The following is a 27,947-nucleotide window of genomic DNA, read 5'->3' as shown; positions in this document are numbered from 1 at the left end:
AGAATAAAATCTCCAAAATGAAGTACACCGTACAACATTAAGAACAATAGAATAATCCTGAAGACAACATCTCAAAAACTGCAATAGGAACCTGATAATCACAGTGAAAGACTTTGGATCTGCAATCTCCAACACTTTCTGGTAATCAAGGTTCTGTAGTTAACCTTAATCTTTATTAACAGTGAGAATACTATGTAATTTATTCTTTGTTTTATTCTGAAATGTGGATGGTGCAACCAACATGTCCTTACACTTATCTCTAGGTGTTACTGTAATTTCTACTGTTATTGTTACCTGATTATGTGAAAGAAATTGGAAAGGCAAGTTTTTAGTTGAGTATTCAATTCCTGGTGCAGCCAAGAATTTTAACATGAAAACCTTTCGCTACCTAAGACAATGTTGAAAAGCAGAAGATACTCATTAAGTGAAAGTTCAGTAAGAATAGCTTTCCATGGTACAAAAGATCACTAAGGCAAGAAGTTAGAGAGTCGCACTGAACAATCACATAAACCAATATTATTTATGTATTGTAAAGAAACAAGGACACACGTTACAGTCAATTTTTAAAATGGAGCTTTTAATTTTTTTACCTGTACATGTAGTTCAAAGTTGCATGTGACAACCAGTTCTTAATACTGGTCATATCATATATATTTATATATACTTTATATTTATAACAATGAAATACCCGCACAAAAAAACTGAAGCTAGATTCGAGCCTCGACTTTTTTGTGCACTACCCAGATGCCTCATGAGAAGCAAACACTACATATACTGCTTGTATTAGGAAACAGTGATATTGCAGAGAATAAAAAAATTGGAAACAATATTACTATTTTAAAAATGAATATCAGCATTCCAGCATGGATCTCACTTCATACCTGCAGGTCAGATGGTGACACGTAACTGAGCCACAGAATTTATCAAATTTTATATTCTAAGTAAAAGCTCCATTGTTTGTTAATTTGTATAAATACAATGCACTAAAAGATTACAATTTGTAAACACTGCAGTTAATTGTAGGATAGTATTTCTATACATTCTTTCCTATCAAGGATCTTTTGCTCAGATGACCATTTTCCACAATACTGAAAATGCAGAAGCAGACTTGGGAGGGCAGTACAACACAACAGTACATTTGTCGCTGCTGCACTAAAAAGGTATTTCATATCATTCCTCGTAAATCATAGAGTAGGTGTGATAATTTATTTGAAACTTGTGGACCAGAGCCAAGATATACTGAGGAATATTCAATGAGAATTACCACAAAACTCATTTGCATTAAGTGTAGCAATAATCCCTTCAAAAAAGCACCTCTACCCTTCACAGAATGGCTATGACTTGCACCATTTTTAATACTGAACATTTACATTGTAACAAGTTTGTTCAATATAATCAGATGTTGAATTTAAAAAGCTTCTGAAAGAGGACATACTGAAGAGTTAATACCACATGCAGCATTCCTTGATAGTGGGTCATTTTGCAAGACAAAAGCATGCAGTCATTTAAAATTAATGTTTAAAAATGAAAACATTGGTTTGCTTTAAAATTTAAAGGGCAGTTTAAAAAAAACTAGTAGTGGTGTTTTCCCCACAGGTGCAGAAATAAATTGGGGGGTAGCAAAAGCCACAAAAGGACCCACTATCCTTTTAAAAAAATTAAAAGACAAACTAAAAATATCTAGGACTATACACAACTAAAGTAAAATGAGGTAAACTGCTCTGCAGTGTTCTTCTAGTCAGTAGGCAGTTGATGATCATGCAGAAGTCACATGATCAAGGCTGCATCTCCCATCATCCCTCTGGTAGTGATATGGGATAGTGGGTCTCTTTGAGGACTTTCAAGCCTGAGTGGGGGATGGGCAACATATGATCCTAGAAAAAGGAGGAAAACACAACACATAAGCAAACGAAACATGTGCAAATTCAAGCTAGGAAATGAGTCGGCCATGTACAGTGTGATGCAAATGATAAAAAAAAGTGCATGCTATATAAAAAAAAGGAATGGGAATTGAGGATAACTGCTTTACAGAAGGTCTTCAAAGAGACGATTAAATGCAGCAGCACAGCAGAAATTTAGCAATGCTGCATGTTTTTCATACTGACTAGATAGTAAATAAAAACTTTGCAAGGCCACTTACATTGCTGGCTTGGGTCCATGTCTGTTGTTAGCTTCACGTAGTTGGATGGGAAGAGACCTGTGACGCCATTGAGCTCCCCTTTCCACCAATCAGGATCGTCCTTGTTAAGAACACCAATGATCTGTCCTTTGGTAAACGCAAGTTCGTCATCATTCTGTGCAATATAGTCGTACATTCCAATCACTTGGAACACTGCCAAAATAAAAATAACTTAATTTAGCAGCACTTCATTATTTAAGTGAAATCTCTTAAAATACGAGCTCAAGGTTTGGTGCAGGGTAAGGCATGCAACACGTTGCTGGGAATGATTACTTTATGGTCCCGTGCTTTGTCTCATTTCTAAGTAACAAGATTGAATTCATTAATAAGTCTGAACACAAATAAATATTGAGAATTAAACAAATTTCTTTTCTTTGATTGAATTAGTCTGATAAAAAGTTATAATTCCAACTAAAGCATTATTTGTAAACTGGTCCACTTAAAATGGCAGAATCAGAATAGAAGCCATAAGAAAATAAAGGTAGGCCAGTCAGATCTTCAAGCCGGCTCTGCCATTGAATAAGATCACAGGTTAGCTGGTTATAGCTTCGAATCTGCATTCCTATAGCTTCCACCTTGCTCATTAAGAATCTAGCTATATTGTGAGGGGTAACTTTTTTTGACTCAGAGAGTGGTGGTTAACTGGAATGCTCTGCCTGTGTGGAGGTAGAGGCAAATACATTACAGGCTTTTAAGAGATGTTTTGATAGGCACATGAATGTGAGGAAGATGGAGGGATATGGACTTTGTGTAGGTAGGAGGAATTAGGTTTTGGGTGTTTTTGATTTATTTTTTAGCTGGTTCACCATAACATCGTGGGCCAAAGGGCCAGTTCCTGTGCTGTACTGTTCCACGTTCTATGTCTCTCTTCCTGAGGATGATAGAAGCAAAGAGTTCCAAAAATTCAAGATTCAAAACTAATGACCTTAGTTATAGGTCCACTCCCTATATCCATGAAAAGGCCAGTCAGGATCTAACATTTCCAATGAACTTACTCCCACTCCAGAAGAAACAAGTCTAACCAGTCCAACTTTCCTCTTAATTAATACATACCCAGTACAGACTTGTAAAACTTCCCAAAACTGCTTTGAACATATCAAATTCCATCTAGAAGACAAACACTGTCCACAGTACTCACTTGTACAACTAATTCTCCTCACAATAAATGATAACATTGTTAGTTTATCTACCAACTTGCAGTACTTACATACCAACCTTTTGCAAATCATGCACTTAGGCTACAATTGTTTACTATTAATACGTCTCTTATTTCTCCTGCCAAAATTAGCAATTTCTTATCACACATTTCAACTAATAGAACTTTTCCTGAATCTGAAATCAGAGGAAATTTAAACCAACATATCAACCAACTGAGAGAAACAATTGCACTCATGGCCAGTAAATTAAACTATTTACACTTCTTTTAGAAATTACTCAGAGCCATTTTTATGAAATCTGGATAATTTCATTACTTATTGAAACCTGCATTATCTTATGACCACAGACTGCTAGTTCTGCAACAAAACCAGATGAGCAGAAATTCTTTTCAACTTCTCTTGCATCGAATGATACCCGATTTTGTCAATGTCTTGTTCTCAAGAACTTCACCTTGCACTTTAAAATCAGCCAACATCACAATGCTCAAAAGAAAACCTCTGACGCCTCAATGCTTCTGTCCCCATTTCTAACCCCTTTCCCCTTCAAAGTTCTGGAGAATACATGTTGCCTCCTAAATCTGCACTTATGCTTATCAGAACTCTAATCTCCACGCCTGGTTTGCTAAAGGCACTGTACTCAAATAATTCTTACAAGCCCATTCTGTAACCCTAGTTTATTTCTCAATTTGTTTAAAGTCTTTCCCGTCCTCACCATTCTTCTCAAATGCATCACTATTACCTATTCTGATGTACTACATCTTCATGACTGCATCCAGAATTAAGAGGATCACTTGCGAACATTTCTCTCAAGGCACAGTCCTCTCATATCCCGAGGATTCACATTTGCTCCAGTAATTTCTCAACCACATGTTGTCCTTGGGTACCACCTCAAAGCACAAAGTCACTGATAACATCCAGTTGTACTTCCTCATTACTGCTCACTTACCACTGCTTCAACTGTCTTAGGCTGCCCAACATTCACAATGATCTAACATTTTCTTCAGCTAAATGTTGGGAAGACAAAAAACATAATCTCCAGTCCCCACTGTAAACTTCATTCCTCTTCCAGGATCATCTAGTTGGGCTAGTTTAGAATTTATCATGAATCCCCAATTTCCTTGAAAGACGATGAGGTGCTCTCTGGAATGTTGTAGACCTTCTGGTGAAGATCTCCAGAACCCTGTTAGCTTGGGGATTTCCATAAATTCAAAGCAGCACCAGCATGTTTCCCAGGTAGGATGCTGAATGACCTGAGGTCATTGCATTTGTCCTTCTTGGGTGGTCACATTGGGGTGTGCCTGGGTAAGTGGGAGAAAACATCCTGAAGGCAGTATTCTTGTAGTCACTTTGCACCAATAATTAAGGGGAATGATTGCTTAGGATGGCTGATGGGCTGCCAATCAAGCAAGCTTTGTACTAGATGCTCTGAGTTGTGATACTGCACGCTTCCAGGCAAGTGGACAGTATTCCATCACTTGACTTGTTTGTGCCTTGTAACATGGGTATCAAGAAGGTATCAAGAAGAAAGTTCTGCAGAAATATTTGTGTAAATATTCTGCAGATGCTGGAAATCTTCAACAACACACACTAAATGCTGGAGGAACTGAGCAAGCCAGGTAGCATCTACGGAGGGGAATAATCAGTTGACATATTGGTCTAAGACCTTCCTCAACTTTCCTGACGAAGGGTCTCTGCCCAAAACGCTGACTGTTTCATCCCCTCCAAAGAGATGGTGGACTTGCTGAGTTCCTCCAGAAAGTCATTTACTGTAGGATACTGATACTGCACAATGAGAAGTATTGGCAAAATTAGAGCAATGTGACCAGGAGATAAATAGCCTACATACCAATGTCATCCCTAACACTATTCATTTTCACTTTCAAAAAAAAAATCAAATCACCCAACACTCCCAAGTCTCTAGCATGTGGTGCCAAAACCTCCATTCATACCCTTGTTTAACAACAAGTATTCCATTACATTCCTGGTGTGGCATCTCACGTTACCAAAAGTGCACATCTTTTTCAAGTCAGCTGTTAAAACTGAAAATTAACACGAGTTCACCTGTAGTACACCAGATCATCCAAAACCTGTTCTAATTCACACTAAGTTCCATCCACTAATCAAATCTTCCACTTGCTGAACTGACCTGATACCTAGATAAACAAAACACCATACTTGAAGCTTACAGCATTATTTTCAAAATCTCATTGTAACTCCAAACATTACTGTATCTCCCTGTCTGTGTTCCTCAAAATTGGACCTTCCAGCATCTCAAAAGTTCAAATTCGAAGTTCAACTCAAGATTATTATCAGAGTACATAACACGTCACCATATACAACCCTGAGGTTCATTTTCTTGTAGGCATTCTCAATAAATCTAACCACCATATAGAACCAATGAAAGACAACGTCAACAGGGTGGACCACTAGTGAGCAACTACAAAAAGCAAGAAAAAAAAGAAATAATAATAATAATGAATAAGTAACAAATATTGAGACCATGAGACAGAGTCCTGGAAAGTGAATCCATAGATTATGGGAACAGTCAGTGATAGTGAAAGTGAAGTTGATTGAAGTTATCCTCTCTGGTTCAGGAGCTTGATGGTTGACTGGTAATAACTGTCTCTGAACCTGGTGGTGTGAGTCCTGAGGCTCCTGTACCTTCTTGATGGCAGCAGCAGGAAGAGAGCACGATTTGAGTGGTGGGTCCCCCTGATAATGAATCTGCTTTCCTACAATAATGCTGTAGATGTGTTCAATGGTGGGGAGGGGTTACCTATGATTGACAGGACTATACCCATAACTTTTTGTAGGATTTTTCATTCCAGGGTATTGGTGTTTGCATATTAGGCTGTGATGCAGCCAGTCAATATACAGTACTCTCTACTGCACATCTATAGAAATTAGTCAAGTTCAACCTTCATCTTCAGTGGTGAAGCCTTTAACTCTGACATTCCCTGCTTCTCCACCAATCTTTTATCCATTAAATTTAATTTATGGTATTTTTAATTATATGCCACATTTCTTTCTTTAGTGTTGTACTTTAAGATGTTTCATTCCTGCAAAGCATGGTAGGGTTTCGTGTCAACAATGCAATACAACTATAACTTGTTTAAACTCTACAACATAAAACCACAAGCTGCTGAAATCCCAATGGATTATCTTCTTACTAGCCATGTGTTACAATGACTGAAAACTGGGAAAACACCACACCTCAACATGAACATGTGGTAAAGCTTCAATGCTGTTTCCCATCCAATTACTTCCTCGGAATGGGGGTACTGGGGGGGGGGGGAGGGTGGGCTGGATTGTGCTGGTGATTGTGTGGGTGAAGGAGTGACAGTCATTTCCTTTGGAATGCTTGTGGGAGACAAAGAATAAAACAAAACACATGGTTCATGAATCCCTTATAAAGAAGCAGCTATTGAGTAAATGCTGTAAATCAAGATATCACTATAAATAACACAAAACTCTGCAATGACTGGAAAAACATATTAAAAGCCTTTGTGTATCAAGTGGATGATATAAAACTTAATTTTTATATTAAAAAGTCTGAACACGTCACCAACCTACTATAATATTTTGTAAATTATGCCAGCTGATAGGCAGTATCCGTCATTAAGGACCCTCACCATTCAGGGTATGCTCTCGTCAACATTACCATCACAGAAGAGCTACAAGAGTCTGAAGAAACACACTCAGTGTTTTAGGAACAGCTCCTTCCCCTCTGCCATCAGATTTCCGAACAGACAATGAATTCACTACCTTACTATTTTTTTTGCACATCTTATGGAAATGTTTATATTCCTTATTGTAACAACAATGTTTTTTCAGCCACAAAGCAAGAAACATCATGCATATGTCAGTGATAATAAAGCTGATGTGATTCTGAAATCCTAAGACTCCTCAGAGGAGAAGGGAAGGATAAGTACCGAGGTATGCCTTGAATATAAATACAGTTAGGAAGGCCATACACCAAATCTCAGTGGTCACAAATAATGACTGATTGCTTCAATAATTAACAAGATAGACTTACAGACATTTGTTGCTACAGGGAGCTTTGCAGCTTCAGTTGGAGTACTTTTACTTGTTCCAGGACTCAGAAGTTTCACATAATTGGCAGGGAACCATCCAATTTGCCGCTTCTTACCTCGCGCCTACAACACAAGAATGAAGCAAATTCAGATGAACCATATTGTTGGTAGTGAAGCCAAAAATCAAGGAGGAATTATTATGCTTTTAATTTTAATTAAGAAATTTCTATGCAACTCATTACCCATCTATAAGTCTATTTTACTGCAAGGAGAAATCCGTGCACATAAGTACGTAACAATTCCTACATATTTTTAAAATAGATCTCTTCCCTAACAAGTCAAACTCATGCAGATGCAGCCATTTCACTAAAGCTAAGAGCTTCAGGCTTGGAACAGGTAGAGGTTGAATTCATAATGACAAGAGCACAAGATGGACCTGCTTTGTAAATGGCATTTGACTATTGGGGCATATCAATTTATTTAAACTTCTATCACAGTTCTAAAGAAACTGCAACCAATTGACCAAGCTATCCGCAACACGTAGACTCAGTTAAAATGAAATCCAAAAGATATGGCAACTCTTCCAGCAGATGATTACTTGCCCCCTCCCAATTTTTAACTCTAATTCATAGAGCAGTAAAGGCCAGTCTGCCCACAATTTTCTGACCTTTTAGTCTACTCTGAGATAATCTAACCCTTCCCACCCACGTAGCCCTCCACTGTTCTTTTATCCATGTGCCTATCTAAGAATCTGTTAAATGTCCCTACTTTATCTGCCTCTACACTTACCATCTAACACAATCCCCCCCCCCCCCAATACTTCAATTACCTTAAAAGTACAGTATATCCTCTCATAAAAGATGCTGGATGACCCCTCTATCTTTGCTGCTTATCATTTTATACACTGCTATCAAGTCTCCCCTCATCTTCCTTTATTCCAAAGTGAAAAAGCCCTTTCCTTGCATGTCATGCTCTCTAATCCAACCAGTATTCTGGTAGATTTACCCTGCATTCTTTCTAAAGCTTCCACACTCTTCCAATAAAGAAATTTTAAAATAAATTACAGAAGAACTCTACTTCCTACCTGAAGTTCTCCTTCCCACCATCCACCAGCATTCCTCTTGCGGATGAGGATTAGCTGACCAGGTGCTAGTGTAAGTTGTTCAGCTCCAGTTGCTGTGTAAGGAGCTATAACCTGTGCAATTTCTGTAAAAGGAAAAGGAAAATGAAAGAAGACCAGTGAGCCAAATGGTACAAAAAAATGCCCTTAATCAACCTTGTTACCCTTTCCCAATAAAAATGCTATATGTAGTGATATTTTTGCTTAAATTAAGTCAGCATTTGCAGGTTGTATACCTCACCTTATCCAATCTGGGGAAGAGAGGATGGGGTGAATTATAAAATTTATCTTGTGATTTATTTACAGGTTTCCCCTGCTATCCGAAGGCAGAGTGTTCCTATGAAACCATTTGTAAGACGAAATGTTGTAAAGCGAAGAAACAATTACCATCAATTTATATGGGAAAATTTTTTGAGTGTTCCCAAACCGAAAAAATAACCTACCAAATCAAACCAAATAACACATAAAACCTAAAATAACACGAATATATAGTAAAAACAAGAATGATATGATAAATATACAGCCTAAATAAAATAGAAATATTGTTATGTACGGTGTAGTTTCACTTATCAAAAATCAGAAAGACAGCGAGCCAAAATCGATTTGGAGAGAGAGGAAAAAAAGGTGTGTACACACCTACACATGTACGCACACAATCGCCCGCACAAGGCTTCATGGTAATGGTAGTCTTTCTCGGGGTAAAAGCTGGTGTCTTTTTTTCGTAAAAGCGAAAATCCTCTTTGGTTAGCGAAAACAGGTACTAATGTAGGTCTTTCGTAACAGTGAGCTGTCATAAAGCGAACGTTCAAAAAATGGGGGCCATCTGTATTGGGATACAAGGTGAAATAGACCTTTCTGGTCTTTTGAGTCATGCCACCCAGCAATCCCTTAAATTAATACTAGCCTAATCATGGGACAATTTACAATGCCCAATTAACCTACCAACCAGTACATCTTTGTACTGAGAGAGGAAATTGGAGCACCTGGAGGAAACCCATATGGTCACAGGGAGAACGTACAAACTCCTTACAAACAGCAGTGGGAATTGAACCCGGGTTGTTAGTATGCCTAAACATTTGCCTTAAAATATTGATCACAAAAAAGTTGAACCATATGTTTGGTGCCAACAAGTCCTTGAGTTCTTTTAAAAAGTTCCAGGATATAAAATCCAAGTCAAAGGATATAAACAGTATGAAGCTACAAGACATGGTTCACTGAACTAGATTTAGTTTTACACTACTGGACATAATATGCTGCACCTGTACAACATTGTTATTCTGAGGTGCAGCAACCAAGTCCCCTTGTTTCTCTATATATTCAACAATTCTTGAAAGCTACCAAAGTATCCAAAACTGTTCAGCACAGTACTATAATTCTCACAAGCGGAAGATTCTATTAGTAACTCAAATCACATGAAGCTGAGGGAACATACAATAACCCTCATCAAGGGATCAGTAGTGGAAACAGTGAACAGTTTCAAGTTCCTGGGTGTTAACAACTCTGAAGATTTATCCTCGGCCCAACATATTGATGCAATTATGAAGAAGCCATGATAGTGGCTATAATTCATTAGGAGTTTGAGAAGATTTATTTTGATCATATCAGTGACTATGGAAACATCAAAGTAATTTTCTCAGATTCAGAAGCAGGCAGCTGAGACAACTTCCCATCCCATTTCACCCCGAAAAGAACTGGATATCAAAACTGGAATGGACAAGATTACTGAGGAAAAATATGAATACCTAGTTTCCAATACCTCTGAACAGCACATGCCTGGTTTGATCAGACTATTTATACAGAATGAATACAAGCTCTATGGAGTTTAATTCGTAAGTTAGTAGTCAGGACTTCACACTGCAGTACCATTAACCCCAAAGGATAAACACTTCTGTGAACACAGGCAATGCAAAATTCAAATAAAGCAAAGTTCTATCCATTTTGTCTTCAATAAAATTTGGTATGTCACTAAAGATTCTAGCAAATTTCTACAGATGTACCATGGAGAGCATTCTGACTGGTTGCATGACTGCCTACTATGAAAGCTCCTGAAAACAGAATCAGAAAGAAAGCTTCAGAAGGTTGTAGACTCAGTCAGCTCCACCACAGGCACTAGCCTCCACACCACAGAGGAAATATTCTTGAAGTGGCATCCATCATTAAGGACTGCCACCACCCAGGATATGCCCTCTTCTCATTACTATTATTGGGAGGTGGTACAGGAGCCTTAAGACTCACCCTCAACATTTCAGGAACAGCTTCTTCCCCTCTGCCATCATACTTCTATTGGTCCATGAACACTACACCACTATTTTGCTCTCTTTTTGCATTATTTACTTTTAATTCCTTATTTAACTTTTATTTTATATATATATATATATATATATATTCTCCACTGTGCTGCCATTGTAAAACAAACTTCACAACATTTTCCAGTGATTATAAGCATTTCTGAAGCATGTTAGTCCTGGATATAGTAATATATTTGCTAATCAATTTGTATCAGCAATGCAAAGAGTCCTCCAGTGATGAAAACCTTTGGAAACTTCAGGTCCAAAAGGACCAAGCATATTAAACTTACCATATGCCATCACTTAAAGTCACGATGCTGTTCCAACATAACTTTCCTTAAGCAATCCAACCAAATTGACACCAAAATAAATAAATTAATAACAACTGCCTCTGCAACTTCCTGACCTTTATTGCCAAAAGATGTTACAGTTGTGCTCATGATGAAAAGGTCAGCGCTTAAGCAATGAAAGAGACAACATCTGGATTTCTTTTCTCCATAGATCAAGGAATAAGTTTTGATATAACTGTCAGTGAACCATCAAGCTGTGCTTTTTGGCAGACTCCTCCATCATCAAGAAAGAACTAGTCAATTGCAAAAATTTCAGGTTCTCCAACATAATTCTTTTTGCACAGCTGAGCACATTACTCCTGCAGAATGCTGGCCTTCATTTCTCCCTTAGTAAACAAAACATTGTTTAATATGGTTTCTTGTCATATCCTGCATTGCTTCATTGCCTGTGTGAAGATCTTATTAACCTTCACAGATGATGATAATAAATCAGAAATTTATCATTGGCTTAAAAAACTATTTCCTCAAGGCATGTAAATGAAGTAGATGTCAAAGAAAGGCCAGCTTTTTCAAAAATGAAATTCTATATCCAAAAGATAACACAAATATCTACTAAAATTCCTGATAAGTTTATTAATGTAACAGGATATGTTACCTGGTTTTCTTCCAAGGCTTCCACCTTTTCCCGTTTGTCCAGGTCCCTGTGTGAAAAGCACGAGTCTTAATAACTGAACAAGCAAGATATTTAAACTGTAATAACAAGCAGGTTTTAATGTATCTTAACTAAAAATATGACAGTGAAACATACCAAATTACTCCCTGAACTGGATGACTAAATACATAACAACTTTTCAGGGATTTTCAGATTGTGTATTTTGGAAATTGTGAATCAGTTTACATCTGAATTACAATAATTTGGAAATCATTCCAAATAGCAATGTAGAAAATTCAACTCTCCATCTCACGGTAAATTTTGATTAATTGAAAGTTAGGAAGACAATGTAATTTCTCTCAATAAGCAACTCAGTTTTGTAAAATTAAAGAAAAGCCATTTCACTTCTTCAGTTATTTAACAGCCTATTTTAAGGACATCTTCAGACAAACAAAATTGAAGTGGCTGCAACCATCTTCAAACAGAATTGTTAACTCACCCTTCTCCTATGATCTTGCAACCCAGTGGCTAATTCAGTTTATGACAATGATACAGCCACACACCAAAGTTGTGCCTAGCATTGTCTGAGCTATAATGCTGTATATTTGCTGCTCCAGAACTATTATTAACTTCTCACCAGTAATCCCTCCCCCCACTGCTCAGCCTGGGTTCCACCACAACTACTCACTCCAACTCCCATTACAGCCTTGCTCAGCAGTGGACCAGAGATCAACTTCAGGAGGCAAGTTGTGGACGGTTGTACTTGAAATCAAATAGTACAGTTAAAATTGGAGTCTTCATCTATATAAAAAAAAACTCTCCTGGCTGGAGTCATGCCAACCACACAGAAAGATAGCTACGATTCTTGAGCCAATTAAAAACCCCTCAATAATTAAGAACTCAACATATTGCAAATCAAAGCAACATGTCTGACTGAACCCCATTTTCCATTTGACACCACTCCAGCACTGACACATGGCGTTTCCTGCTGCAACTCATGATTCGTCAACCTTCAGTCCTAAACTTGTGAGTCTGTCATCAAAAGACAAAAGGCAGTCAGCTGATTGCAAAACTTCCACCTCCATTCTTCTACTGGGTGTACTTATGCCCATGGACAGTTGCAGTTCAAAATGATACTTTATGACCACCTTCTCTGGGACAATAGGGCATTTCTAATTAACATTGGCTTTGCCAGCACAACCTACACCAAATGCATGAAGGAAGTAAACAGACAACATAGAAGATTTACCTCAGAATCCTTTGGTCTGACGTAGTTAGATGGGAAAACGCCCACCTTTTCCCCTACAACACCTGTCCACCAATCACCGTCTTTCTTTGTCACAAGAATCACATCTCCTTGCTGATAAGTCAAGTCTCCAGGCTCATTACTTTCATACGTGTACATAGCCACAAATTCTGTACAAAAAAAAAAGAGACCAGTATAAATACTCTAAGACTTGCGTTGAAAGGGGAATGAATACTATAGTTGGGGATCTTTAACAGGGAGGTGAAAATAAAGACTTGAAAACGAAGGTTTGCCATTTTAACATTTGAATTAAATGAAATCACTTTCTCTTATTAACTTTTTTCCCATTGGTTGTTCAAGCTACCCAGAATTCTTCAGTTAAAATTTATTGAAACAGATATTAACTTTTTAAAACATATGTCCAATTAAAGCACTTCACAATTTTCTGAGATATTAAGCTCCATCCATCCCCTTATTACAGCCTATTATGCCTGGCTAGCATCTCCTAAATATTAAGGAACTGTAGTGCTAAACACAAGACAGCATTTTAGTGCTGCAGTTTTCACATTACATATTCACAACTAATAGAACCAAATTCATCACACAATTAAAAATGAACTATGTATTAATTTAAAATCATATTGTTCTGATTCGCTGTGAAGCAATGCAATTTAAATTGCTATAAGTGTTCACTGGACCATAGATTTTAGCTACACTTAGACCAATTCTCAAGCTCCTACACAGTTCATAATTACAGCCAAAATTTAGGGATACTTAGCAAGAACCAAGATTCAAATTAACCTTTCTTTTTGCACAAATACTTGGTTTCTTTTCAGCAAATTGAATATTTGGGTCATGAGAAATGCAGAATGGGACTCCAAAATTATGCTCCAACTTTTAAAGAAGCAATTTGTATTATGCCACCATCATTGCTGAGGAAATGAATTGAAATTTAGATATCCATTTTCAAAAATTTTAAATTTTGATAATTACAAGTAGCTTCAACAGCGAACAGAAAAAGTAATCAATTGACAAGAGAAGGTGATTTTATTTATGTTATTTTAATTCAACCGTTAAAGTAACATGCCTTTATTTTCAAGTCCTTTTCCTTTTACTCAGGTTTCTGAATGAGTGTTAGTAAGTGCCAAAAGGGCTTAACTTATAAAGTTTAATTTCAATCAAGGCAAACTATCTCATCAAACATACCTACAGTAGATAGCAAAAATTAAAGCACAGCATATTCTCGTACTTCTAAATCTGGAGCAATCTGTCCAAGTGTAAACTGGGTTCTGCATTTCAGCCGTGGGTCGCGATGAGAGCTCAATTTTCTACCAAGCAATAAATGCATGTGTATAGTGGAGCTATTCGACCAAACAAAATGAATCTTAGAAATTTGTGCACGATACTGCAAAAATTATTGCAGTGGATTCTAGTTAATCGAGGAAGCCACTAATTTGGAACAAATCTTAAAGAACAAAAAAATAGCTAGCATTCATTTATTTGGGACACTATGCCACTTAATTGGACAGGAGACCATTGCTGAACAGTTTCTAACTAGCATCAATCATGTGTACTTGTGTGGTCATTAGACATTACACCATGCTTGGAGTGAACAGTTTTTAAAGAGTCAGCTGCATGTGCTTGTGCTATGTTCAAGTGACCTATAAATTCCATTTGGGCTGATGGGCGCCAATTCAAACAGGTGACTTTTGTAAATTTGCTTTTTATTTTGACTTTTAATAAGTTCAGAACTTTGCCAAGACACAACGAAAAGATTTGACACTCGCCAAAAAAATTACCATAAGAGTCTGAACTGATTTTGTTCATTTACAGTCAATCAAAAGAACATGGCAGCATACACTGGGTGAATTCCTTGGCCGGTAACTATTAGGTATTAATGCACAGATTTATAGTGCTGTAGTAGTATTGGTAGTGTTCTAATTTGTTCTGTATTTCAGTTAAACAGTAGTTTTGTCTTTTTTATACTTTTTAATTATTTCCACAAAACTAGGGCTACTCGGCTAACTAGGGCAACTGCTTAATTGGGCAAAAAATGTATTGGTCCTGGTGTGTCACAGTTAACTGGAATCCACTATAATGTACAATCTCTTTGGGAGTTAAAAATTCCAACTCCTCTTTTGCATCATTATTAAGCACAACATTTTTAGGAATTGTCAAGCTGAAGTTCTTCAGAATGCATGAGTGACAATTAAAACATAAAATTCAAAAATATAAATACAAGAGATTCTGCAGATGGTGCAAATCTTGAGCAATGCACACAAAAAGCTGAAGAAACTCAGCAAGTCAAGCCAACATTTATGGAGGGGAATAAACAGTCAATGTTTCAGGCCTCGATGCTTCATCAAGATTAAAAATTCAAAATTAAATGCAGTACAATTAAAACAAATGTCTTATTAGTTACTGGTATATCTTGTAATTTCCAAATTGTTCTGCAAATTTATCAAGATTAATTGATCTGGTGTTTAGTTCTCAATACAATCACATATGCAAAATTCTTCTATATTTTCTACATTATAATAACCAAAAGGTGTTTTACCAAAAGCAAAAATAACCACAATACAAAATACACTCAGTGGCCTCTTTATTTAGGCATAGGGTTGGAACCAAATGTGGTTGTCTGCTGCTGTAGCTTATCCACTTCAAGGCTTGATATGTTGTACTATTAGAGATACTCTTCTGCACATCACTGTTGTAACAGCACTCTCCTCTGTCTTCTCTCATTGACAAGGCATTTTCACTCACAGAACTGTCACTCACTTGATGCTTTTTTTTTGTTAACTCTAAAGACAGTTGTGCATGAAAATCCTAGATCATCAGCAGTCACTGAAACCAGCCCGTCTGGCACGAACAATTATTCCACAGTCAAAGTCATTTCTTCCCCATTCTAATGTTTGGTTTGAACAACTGAACTTCTTGACCATGTCTGCACACTTTTATGCACAGAGTTGCTGCCGCGTGATTGGCATTAGTGAGATGTACCTAATGAAGTGGCTACTGAGTGTATATTAGGAGTCAATCAGCATCATAGCATTTCAAACAAGACATACACACAGCTGCAATGTTGTTTGAATATTGCACTGAAAGATAAGCTTTGAGTTTTTTTTATGTAAGTCGAAGATTCTAGTTACCTTCTCCACTCGAAGCAGCAGAGAGTGTCTCTGAAGCACAAGGCACCCTCAAGTTGGAATCTGAATGAATAAAGACCGTTATGATTTGATTGTGTAAAAGAACATACATAAAATGCATTAAGCAAAGATTATGTCTCACAATGATATTGCTATCAAGAGGCAGATGATCTCCCTATGATTATCCAGCACTCAGATTTTCAATGGAATTCTAAAGATACAGCATTTAACTGCAGTATCCTTTTGATTGGAAGTTAGGGTAAATTTGGAAAGGGAAAAGAGGAAATAGATTATCTACAGTTGAAAATAAAATTAAATCTGATTTTATATAAACAATGTGCTGAAACAGCTGTATTTATACTTGACAGTCCAGACATTTCAAACAAGGTTCAGTCTCCAATTTCGGAGACAGGATTGTTTAGACAGTAGAAAACTAGTTTGTTTTCACATTTCCTTAAACATGTCGCAAACCCCACCAGTGTGTGAACACCAGTTGCCGGATTAGCTAATTATAATGGCTTCTATTGTCAAATTGCTAACAGGTAACCAATGACCAAGGTTTAATATGGCTATTTCGATAAAGGCAATTGGCAATTCTGAAGGGACTATCCACAGTTCGATGAGAACATACACAATAGTGTTAAAAAGTTTGTGAATCCTGTAGAATTTTCTCCATTTCTGCACAAATATGACCTAAAATGTGATCAGATCTTCATGCAAGTCCTATAACTAGATAGAGAACCCAATTAAATAAATAATACAATAGACAATAGGTGCAGAAGTAGACCATACGGCCCCTCGAGTCTGCACCGCCATTCTGAGATCATGGCTGATCATTCACTATCAATACCCAGTCCCTGCCTTGTCCCCATATCCCTTGATTCCCCTATCCATCAGATATCTATCCAGCTCCTTCTTGAAAGCATCCAGAGAATTGGCCTCCACCATCTTCCGAGGCAGTGCATTCCACACCTCCACAACTCTCTGGGAGAAGAAGCTCTTCCTCAATTCTGTTTTAAATAACCGACCTCTTATTCTCAATCCATGCCCTCTGGTACTGGACTCTCCTAACACCTGGAACATATTTCCTGCCTCAATCCTATCAAATCCTTTAATTATCTTAAATGTTTCAATCAGATCCCCTCTCAATCTCCTCAATTCCAACGTGTACAAGCCCAATCTCTCCAATCTCTCTGCGTAAGACAGCCCTGCCATCCCAGGAATCAACCTAGTGAATCTACGCTGTACTTCCTCAATTGCCAGAATGTCCTTCCTTAAACCTGGAGACCAAAACTGTACACAATATTCCAGGTGTGGTCTCACCAGGGCCCTGTACAAATGCAAAAGGACATCCTTGCTCTTGTATTCAATTCCCCTTGTAACAAAGGCCAACATTCCATTTGCCCACTTCACTGCCTGTTGCACTTGCTCATTCACCTTCATTGACTGGTGAACTAGGACTCCTAGGTCTCTTTGCATTTCTCCCTTACCTAACTCAACATCGTTCAGACAATACTCTGCCCTCTTGTTCCTGCTTCCAAAGTGGATAACTTCACATTTATTCACATTGAATGACATCTGCCAAGTATCTGCCCACTCACTCAGCCTATCCAAGTCTCCCTGTATTCTCCTAACGTCCTCTTCGCATGTCACACTGCCACCCAGTTTAGTATTGTCAGCAAACCTGCTGATATAGTTTTCAATGCCCTCATCTAAATCATTGACATAAATCGTAAAGAGCTGTGGTCCCAATACAGAGCCCTGTGGTACCCCACTAGTCACCTCCAGCCAGTCCGAGAAACACCCATTCACTGCTACCCTTTGCTTTCTATCTGCCAACCAGTTTTCTATCCATGTTGAAACCCTGCCCCCAATGCCATGAGCTCTGATTTTACTCACCAATCTCCTATGTGGCACCTTATCGAATGCCTTCTGAAAATCTAGGTACACAACATCCACTGGCTAACCCTCGTCTAACATCCTTGTTACACCCTCAAAAAACTCCAACAGATTAGTTAAGCATGATTTGCCCTTGGGTAAATCCATGCTGGTTCGGCCTAATCCTATTTCTGCCATCTAGATGTGCCACTATTTCGTCCTTAATAATGGACTCAAGCATCTTCCCCACGACTGACGTTAGGCTAACAGGGCGATAGTTCTCCGTTTTCTCCTTCCCTCCCTTCTTGAAAAGTGGGACAACATTAGCCACTCTCCAATCTTCAGGAACTGATCCTGAATCTAAGGAACATTGGAAAATGATTACCAATGCATCCGCAATTTCCTCAGCCACCTCTTTTAGAACCCTCGGATGCAGACCATCTGGACCCGGGGATTTATTAGCCTTCAGTCCTACCAGTCTACTCATCACAGTTTCTTTCCTAATGTCAATCTGTCTCAATTCCTCTGATATCTTATGACCCTGGCCCATCCATACATTTGGGAGATTGCTTGTGTCCTCCCTGGTGAAGACAGATCTAAAGTATGCATTAAATTCTGTTGCCATTTCCCTGTTACCCATAACAATTTCTCCCAATTCATTCTTCAAGGGGTCAACATTGTTCTTAACTATCTTCTTTCTCTTCACATGGCTAAAAAAACTTTTGCTATCCCCTTTTATATTCCTGGCTAGACTGAGCTCATACCTGATTTTTTCTCTCCGTATTGCTTTTTTAGTTAAGATCTGCTGTTCCTTAAAACTTTCCCAATCATCTGTATTCCCACTCATCTTAGCCCTGTCATACTTCTTTTTCTTTAATGCTATACAATCTCTGACTTCCTTTGTCAACCACTGTGGCCCCTTCCCCCTCTTTGAATCCTTCCTTCTCATTGGAATGAGCTGCATTTGCATTTTTTGTATTATGCCCAAGAATATCTGCCACTGCTGATCCACTGTCTTTCCTGCCAGGGCATCTGCCCATTTAACTTTGGCCAGCTCTTCCCTCATGGCTCCGTAGTCTCCTTTATTTAATTGCAACACTGACACCTCTGATCTGCCCCTATCCCTCTCAAATTGTAGATAAAAACTTATCATGACCACTACTTCCTAATGGCTCCTTTACTTCAAGATCACTTATCAATTCCTGTTCATTACACATCACCAAGTCCAAAATAGCCTCGTTCCTGGTTGGCTCAAGCACAAGATGTTCCAAAAATACATCCCTTAGACACTCCACAAACTCCCTATCCTGGGGTCCAGCACCTACCTGATTCTCCCAGTTCACCTGCATGTTGAAATCTCCCATAACGACTGCATTGCCTTTAGCACATGCCAATGTTAACTCCCTAATCAACTTGTACCCAATATCCACGCTACTGTTTGGGGGCCTGTACACAACACCCATTAGGGTCTTTTTACCCTTACTGTTCCTCAGCTCAATCCACACAGACTCTACTTCCCCTGTTCCCAAGTCACCTCTTGCTAAGGACTGAATCTCATTCCTCACCAACAGGGCCACCCCACCCCCTCTTCCCATATTTCTGTCTCTACGATAGCACGTATACCCTGGTACACTCAATTCCCAGGCCTGATCCCCTTGCAGCCATGTCTCCGTTATTTCAACAATATCGTAGTTCCCCATTTTCATCTGAGCTTCAAGCTCATCTGTCTTATTTCTGACATTACGCGCATTCAAGTATAGAATTCTTAGCCCATTCCTCCTCTCTTTGCATAAAACACTGTCTACTGTACCTAACCCAGCTCCTTGAACTTCCATCGGGCAAATTGTACCCTGAATTTTGATGACCTTCTCAAGATCACCCAAACCTTGTACACATTTAACCCCATGCACCTTCTGACCAACCCTCTGGATCTGGATCCCTGCCCCCTGCACATCTAGTTTAAACCCCCCCGAGCAGCACTGGCAAATACTCCTGCAAGAATGTTAGTACTCCTCCGGTTCAGATGTAGACCATCCCTTCGAAACAGATCCCAATGTCCCTGGAACAAAGACCAATTATCCAAAAACCTGAACCCTTCCTTCCTGCACCATGCTCTTAGCCTCGTATTAATGTCCATAATCATTCTATTCTTCGCCTCACTCGCACGTGGCACAGGTAGCAGTCCCGAGATTGTCACCCTGGAGGTCCTGCCTTTCAGCTTCACTCCTAACTCCTTGAACTCTCTAAGCAGGACCCCCTCACTCACCTTACCTACATCATTGGTCCCTACATGGACCACTACATCTGGGTTCATGCCCTCATTCTCAAGAATAGCCTGCACCCGATCTGAGATGTCCTGGACCCTGGCACCAGGGAGGCAACATACCATCCGAGACTCCCAATCTGCCCCACAAAATCTCCTATCTGCCCCCCTAACTATAGAGTCCCCTAAAACTATCGCTCTCTTCTCTTCCCTCCTCCCCTTTCTAGTTGAGGGTTCAACCTCTGTGCCAGAGGCAGGACCACTACAACTCATTCCTGGTAGGTCATCCCCATCAACAGTATCCAGTACGGTATACTTATTGTTAATGGGAATGGCCGCAGGGGTGCTCTGCTCTCTCTGCCTGCTCCCCCTGCCTCTCTGGACCGTCACCCATCTGCCTACTTCTTGGTTCTTTGGTGTACAAAAACCATTATACTTGTTCATTTATTATTGAGAAAGAATGTCCAAAATTACATGTATTTGTTGAAAAAAGTATGTGAACCTCTGTGGTAATGCCTTCTACAAAAGTTATTGGAGTCAGGTGATGCAATCAATGAGGTGAGATTTGCGGTATGGGTTGGAGAGGTATCCTGCCCTATAAAAAAGACACACGAAGGCAGGTTATAGACAGAGTCTGCTCTTCTCAAGAAAGATCTGTTTATGTGCACCTCGATCAAAACAACTTTCACAGGACCTTAGAAGAAGAATTGTAGAGATGCATGAAGCTGGAAAAGGCTACAAAAGCATTTCTAAAGACCTGAGAGTCCATAGTACTAGAAATAGTCTACAAATGGAGGAAACTCAGTACTGTTGCTTCTCTCCCTTGGAGTGGGCATCCTGCAAAGCTGAGTGAGGTGAAAAAGAACCCAAGGATAACAGCAAAAGGCCTGCAAAAATCTCTAAAACTTGCTAAAGTCTCTGTTCATGTGCCCATTATAAGAAAAACACTGAACAAGAATGTTGTTCATGGAAGAACACCACGAAGGAAACCACTGCTCTTGAAACAACCCAAACAAACAAACATTGCTGTACATCTCAAGTTTGCAAAAGACCACCTGGATGTTATACAACACTTCTGGGACAATGCTCTGTGGACAGTTGAGACAAAAGTTGAACTTTTTGGCAGACATGCACATTGTTATGTTTGGAGGAAACAGGGCACTGCACATCAACACCAAAACCTCACAACTGTGAAGCATGGTGGAAGGAACAACATGGTATGGGCTGCTTCACTGCCTCAGGGCCTGGACAGTTTGCAATTGATGAGAGAACAATCAATTTAAAACTGTATCAAGTCATTTAACAGGAGAATGTCAGAGTAGCAGTCTGTCACCTAAAGCTTAATAGAACTTGGATATTGCAACGAGATAATGATCTGAAAGACAAGAGTAAATCAACAACAAAACAGTTTAAAAAGAAGAAAACTCATGTTTTGGAAAGGCCGAGTCAAGTCCTGACCTTAATCCTATAGAAATGTTGTGGAAGGACCTGAAGGAAGCGGTTCATGCAAGGAAGCCCATCAACAGGCGCGGACTAGAAGGGCTGAGATGGCCTGTTTCCGTGCCGTAATTGTTATATAATTATAATATCTTCAAGTTGAAGCAGTTTTGTAAGGAGGAATGGCCTAAATTTCCAAGCCAATGTGTAGGACTGATCAAGTTACCGGAAACGCTTGAAGTTATTGCAAGATGGCGGCGCGACGCAGCGCGTAGCGGCCTCTCCAGGAATGAATATTTGTTATCTTTAAGTAGGGGCTGTGTACAATCCTGATTTGATGGAGATGGACGTGTGAAGAACGGAGGAACATCTGGTGAAACTTTTGAAATGCCTGTTTCGCTGCCGCTGCTACTGTGCGATCGGAAAAAATCTCCAGAAGGAAGGCCCCGAATCCTCGGCTTTGCCTGTTGCTTGGCGGACGGTGCCGGGGTCGAAGCGCTCGGCAGAGATGGTGCTCGGTGTCGGAGGGCTGGCCAGAGGCTTGATATTTTCAGATGGACTCGGAATTGGCTGTGGTTGGAGCTCCCAGAGTGCTGTATCGGCAAGCTGCAGCGCTGGAAGTTCATGGCAGGAAGAGTTTTTCTTCCTTCTACCGTCTGCGTGAGATGATGGGCTGTCGGGACTTTGAGACTCTCTTTTAAACCGTGCCATGGACCACTCTTTATCAGATTAGGGTACTGCTTTGCACTGTTGAAACTATGTGTTATAATTATGTGGTCTTTGTCAGTTAGTCTTTCATCAATTATGGTATTGTCTGCACTGTTGAAACTATATGTTAACTATAACTATATGTAACTATGTGGTTTTGTGTAGGTCTTGTAGCTTTAGGTTTGTCTGTTGGGTTTGTAGTTCTTTTCCGGGGAACGTGCTAAGACGGTAGCACAATATTGATACGCAGCAGCCTCTCCGGACTCTGGTTTGGGGATTACCAAATGTCATGTGGTTTTTCTTGTGTGGTCTGTTTTGTGCTTTTTCGTGAAATCATTCCGGAGAACGTTGTCTCATTTTTTAACTACATTGTATTTGTGGTTTATAAATGACAATAAATTGAATCTGAATTATTGTTGTATAAAGGGGAAATCACAACAGTACTGAAAACAGATGTTCACATACTTTTCCCAACAAATATATGCAATATTGGATCACTTTTCTCAATAAATGAAGTATAATGTTTTCTGTGTTATTTATTTAATTGGGTTCTCTTCATCTACTTTTAAGACTTACATAAAGATCTGATCACATTTCAGGTCATATTTATTCAGAAACAGAAAATTCTAGTGTTCACAGACTTTCTAGAACCATTCTATAAGAGAATGGAGACTCCTGCCAAATACCCAGAAATTAAACTGCTTTTAATGAGAGCTAGCAAAAGGAGCATGGAATATTATATTTCGAAAACCTTTCAGCTTTATTTGTGAAAAACTAATTTCAAAGGATTAGGATAATACTGTGACCAAATCTTAATTCATCAGCTAGTGTTACAAGAATCGAATTTACTTAATTCAAGTGCCTTCACAAATTATTTTTTATTAGACCAACTCCCAAATATCAAATATACAATTCTTATAAATCAAATATGCAAGTAAATTAATTTACTTTGGTATTATAATTCCAATAGCCTTAAATCACTCATCATCAGAACTTTGTTTGGAAAAGGATTTTTTCCTGCATATTTTTTTTATATTAAACAGTGAGCACTGGAAACTTGTCTACTTGTGTCTCAGAAAAAGGTTTCACTCCTATCCAGAAAAAGAATTACACTCACAATGATTGCTGACCTCAAAAGGCACTTTATGTGAGTCACTTCACCTGTTGTCTCTCAAAGGTAAAAATCAGCATTGGCGTACTCTTTACTGGCTAGGTGAATGCACCCCCAACAAAAGTCGCTCAAGATGATCCAAGATAAAGGAAACCAACTGATTAGTGCAATATTACCACTCAAAACTTTCACCGGATCCACCACCAATACTCGCAGCTGTTGTGTAGTCAGCCTCCAAAATGTAGTGAAGCGACTCACAAGGCCACTCTATTAGCATCTCCCAAATCCATGACACCTACTACCAAGGACAAGGGTGAACATCACAACCCAGAGCTCTCTCTCCAGGCTACACATCATCCTCCAACTTGAAAACCACTTGTCCTTTATTGCTCTGGATCTGAACTGTTAACACTGTGAAAGTAGCTTCAACTGAAGGTCTACAATGATTCAAGGTGGCAACTCATCAATACTGAAAGGACAATCTGGAATAAGATACAAATGCTGGACTTGCTGGTGAGGACCACCATCCTGTGAACAAGTTAGAAAGCTGAAACTGGTCAATATTCTCATAGCATAGTTTCTTTGGAATCAGTTTTGGCTGACAAGTAGGGCACAGTGTGGGCTGTTGATTAAGAAAGAAATTTCTTTTTGAGGAAATGAGAAGGCAGAGAAGAAACAGGTTCATTTGATCATAGAGCATTAGGGCATTTTGTTGGGAGGCAACTTAACTTCAATATTTTCTGAACATTGGAGAGTGTCCAGAGGAAGTTCATGAGAATGATCCTAGGAGTGAAAGGGTTAATGTATGAAGAGTGGGAGATGGCTCTGAGCCTGTATTCACTGTAGTTTAGAAGCATAAGGGAGGCTCTCACTGAATATTTCAAAACCTACAAAGAGTAGATGTGGAGAGGATATTTCCAATAATGGGAGAGTCTAGAACTGTTGGGCACAGCCTCAGCATATAGAAGGATGACCCTTTAGAACAGAGATGAGGAGGGATTTCTTTCACCAGACGGCGGTGAATCTGTGAAATCCATTGCCACAGATGGTCATGGAGGCCAAGTCACTGAGTATATTCAAAGCAGAGGCTTACAGATTCTTGATTGGTAAGGATGTCAAAGGTTACCAGGGGTAAAATACATGAGCCATGATCAAATGGCAGAGCAAACTTGATGGGCTGAATGGACTAATTCTGCTCCCATGTCTTATGGTCATTAATGATACTGGAGCACTTATTCCCTTTACAAAAAAGGAAATATTCAAATTCCATAACTGCCATTGATGAGAATTGAAGCTAGATTCTCACAGTAATGTAACCTCTGGATTATCAGTGTAGTAACAGTAGTGGATCAATGTTATTTTTGTTACACACAGTGGATGGTCTACTGGAGATTCTGAAGCCTAGGTAGTTGCCAACCTGTGTCTAGGCTGTCTAACTCAGTTAATCAGGTTTTGCCCTTTCAGGGTATGACATGCATTCCACATTTATAGAACAGTAACTGTGTGGGTTTCTTTACAGGTATATTTGGAATTTTTTATGATCTTATGACCAATCCAGGAACAAATAATCTGCCCATGATCATTTTCTACATTTTACTAAATAGTGGGGATGAAGTACCAGAAGGTGGTTGGCTGGTGCTTCGCTTGCAAAGATCAGGAGGGAACTCCATCGCTGTAAAACTTTTCTTCCCGCTTTTTTAATAGTTTATAGTGAGGATTGGAGTACATGGACCGATTCCACTCTTTAGGCGGGGGATGTTCCACAATGGCACAGCAAGCTGTGACCACTGCAGGTTGAGTATTGGAGTTTTCCATTTCCTCTTAGACAGAATGCCAAGCGAGGCTAATAACAAATTGTATCTAACCAGGTTTGGGATTGGAGCTGTCCTTCTCCTCGGCTGGCTGCTAACCAAGGCTGATGAGCCCACCCTACCCACTCAGTTATACCACTGGACACTGTCATGTCATGACAAAGTAGACTTAGTAAGAACAGGGAGACCACATGAAGAGGTTGCTATAGGCACAGTAGTGTAAGAGAGGCCATATGAGAATGAGCCCAACAGTGGCCCTGAGGTGATCACTACACCTGGAAAGGAGAGACTATACAAGATGCTTCACCATCCTTAAGTGAGCAAGATGTCCAGACCAGGGCTCACCCATCCACAGAATGTAGGCATTCACAAAGCCACAGTGCAGCGAGAATAAAAGGCTTGAGAAAATCTAAAGAAAAACAGTGTTTGAAGAGATCTATACAGATGAATGAAATGAATGTTATTTTAGCTAGATTAAATGCTATGTGTTATTTTAACTAGATTAAATGCATACACTAAACTGGCACCCAAATAAGATCAGCGCTCATTGTTTGAAGCAGCAATTATCAATCCAGTACCACAAAACACAACTTCAGCAATTCGTTAAAAATGTTTTTAAACAGAGTCCAGATGATGAGATATATTCCTCATTAAAAAAGGCTACAATTCCCAAATTTTGCATTGTATCCATACTTAATAAAAAGCATAATTGACTTCCTTCCCCATGCAATATTTCTGACTGGAACATTTTAAATCAGATTTTATGTGAGCTATTAAAGTATGATTGGTTCATTAGAAGTGGCAGTGAGATAATTACTGTACCTTTCCTTGGGAGAGAGGGAGGTCGAGGCGGAGGAGCCTCCTCCCTGCACTGTGCTATAGTGGACACCAGAAAACAAAGAAAGAACAGTACAGCATGATAAAGTAAAGTGACAACTAGAGTCAAAGTGATGCACAGAAATGAGCAAAAATAGCAATGACATGTAGCGACAAGCAATACAACATTACAGCTAGCAATATAAAAAACAAGAACAACAAATCAGTAAACCTGATAGAAATAAATTAAAATACACCCAATATATTAGAATTTGATTCAAGGACATTTACAATTTAGTGATCACGGAAGCTAAACTGCATTGTATTCTGTGAGCATTCAATTTTTATTGAACTTGTTTTGAGGAGGGGTCACTTTCCATAAATCGGCTATTTACATTCCAAATTGTTCATTTTGTACTACAACAAAATATATTTGTGTTAGAACTGCAAATAAGCAACTTTTGTTTATTATACTTGAATTAAACTTTGTAAAATTATTTCCAGACAGTGATGTCTAAAAACATGCTCCCTCAAATACAACGAGCTTGCTTAATCACAAGAAGCATACTTTTCTGAGCAGCCAGGAGTTAGACCAATTTTAAAAGCTAGAAGTTTGACATGTTCAATGCAGGTAACTGAGAACGTCACACTAGAGACATCTGGCCCAGGAATGCATACTCTCTCCTGGTGGGACACACTCAACTTAGTACAGTTTGGCAAGAATCAAGGCCAGTCAACGCTGCCCTTTGTCATCTTTTGAGAGGGGGCCACTGCTTCAACATTTACAGATTTATTCATCCTAAGGGGAAAAGAGTTGAATTGTGTCTATATCAGATTGCTCAGTTTATCTCAGTACCTATAAATACTGCTCATTTATTGAGTTCCATAATGGGGAAAATCATGAGTGACCAAATTAAATATAATGGGAAGTCCGTCAAACCTTGAGGAATAAAAATTCTAGTACTTGAATTAAATATTTAACATGTGATAGATTAAAAGGGATTATCAAAATATAAATGATGCAAATAAACAAATAAGCAAACAGACTCAATAGGCTAAATATACTATGCTAAGCAGAAGTAATAGAAATCAAATTAACATCTATTTGATAATAGCGTTTGACACTAAAAGGCGATAGAAGTTAAGTAACATGTATAATGAATAGAGTATAAATATAATGGCTGCAAAGGCAAAGCTTTGGAACTACTGAATGTTGGACTTGTGGAGTGAAACTGCAACCAGAAAATTATTATTTTTTTTTAAAATGGCACTTAAATTAATACTTCCCCAAGTATTTCCAAAGTGCTTTTAAGTACTTAAGCATTTAAATTTTAAGTGCAAAATTTGATTTTGGACGAAGACCATTATGACTGCAATGAAGACTGAAGCCCGAGGGAATAAAATCTATATATTTGTAATGTAGTCGAGATGTTAGTTCTGCACTGAAGTTAACATTTAAACTGTTTTACAGATGCTAAACATTTCACACAGAACTGATAAAGAACCAACTTATTTTCATAGCATTTTCTTTGGGCTCTGGACTTGTAAATCCTTAAATACTTGCCACAAAATTTTGATTGGTAACAGATCCTGAATCTAAGGAACATTGGAAAATGATCACCAATGCATCCGCAATTTCCTGAGCCACCTCTTTTAGAACCCTCGGATGCAGACCATCTGGACCCGGGGATTTATTAGCCTTCAGTCCTACCAGTCTACTCATCACAGTTTCTTTCCTAATGTCAATCTGTCTCAATTCCTCTGATATCTTATGACCCTGGCCCATCCATACATCTGGGAGATTGCTTGTG

At 38.8% G+C, this 27,947-nt stretch overlaps 1 protein-coding gene across 4 annotated transcripts in view; it reads right to left on the bottom strand.

The window, feature by feature from the left end:
- Positions 1-27,947, bottom strand: part of itsn1 (intersectin 1 (SH3 domain protein)) — a 225,592-nt gene that overhangs the window by 66,477 nt on the left and 131,168 nt on the right. For 2 of the 4 annotated variants that reach the window (XM_059968861.1, XM_059968860.1), the window contains 8 exons: positions 26,143-26,196; positions 16,116-16,175; positions 12,970-13,136; positions 11,724-11,769; positions 8,455-8,576; positions 7,373-7,493; positions 2,141-2,332; positions 543-1,874 (listed from right to left, as the gene is read on the bottom strand). In XM_059968861.1, coding sequence (XP_059824844.1) covers positions 1,873-1,874; positions 2,141-2,332; positions 7,373-7,493; positions 8,455-8,576; positions 11,724-11,769; positions 12,970-13,136; positions 16,116-16,175; positions 26,143-26,196 — 764 coding nt within the window. In that variant the 3' untranslated portion in view covers positions 543-1,872. Of the gene's footprint in view, positions 1-542; positions 1,875-2,140; positions 2,333-7,372; positions 7,494-8,454; positions 8,577-11,723; positions 11,770-12,969; positions 13,137-16,115; positions 16,176-26,142; positions 26,197-27,947 lie in introns of those variants that run through there. The other 2 variants (XM_059968863.1, XM_059968862.1) reach the window with 2 other exon arrangements.

This window comes from Hypanus sabinus, chromosome 4 (assembly GCF_030144855.1).
Source record: "Hypanus sabinus isolate sHypSab1 chromosome 4, sHypSab1.hap1, whole genome shotgun sequence".
In the NCBI taxonomy this organism is placed as follows: Eukaryota; Metazoa; Chordata; class Chondrichthyes; order Myliobatiformes; family Dasyatidae; genus Hypanus; species Hypanus sabinus.
Note: the sequence above shows the minus strand (reverse complement) of the source record. Positions and strands in the feature narration are given on the sequence as shown.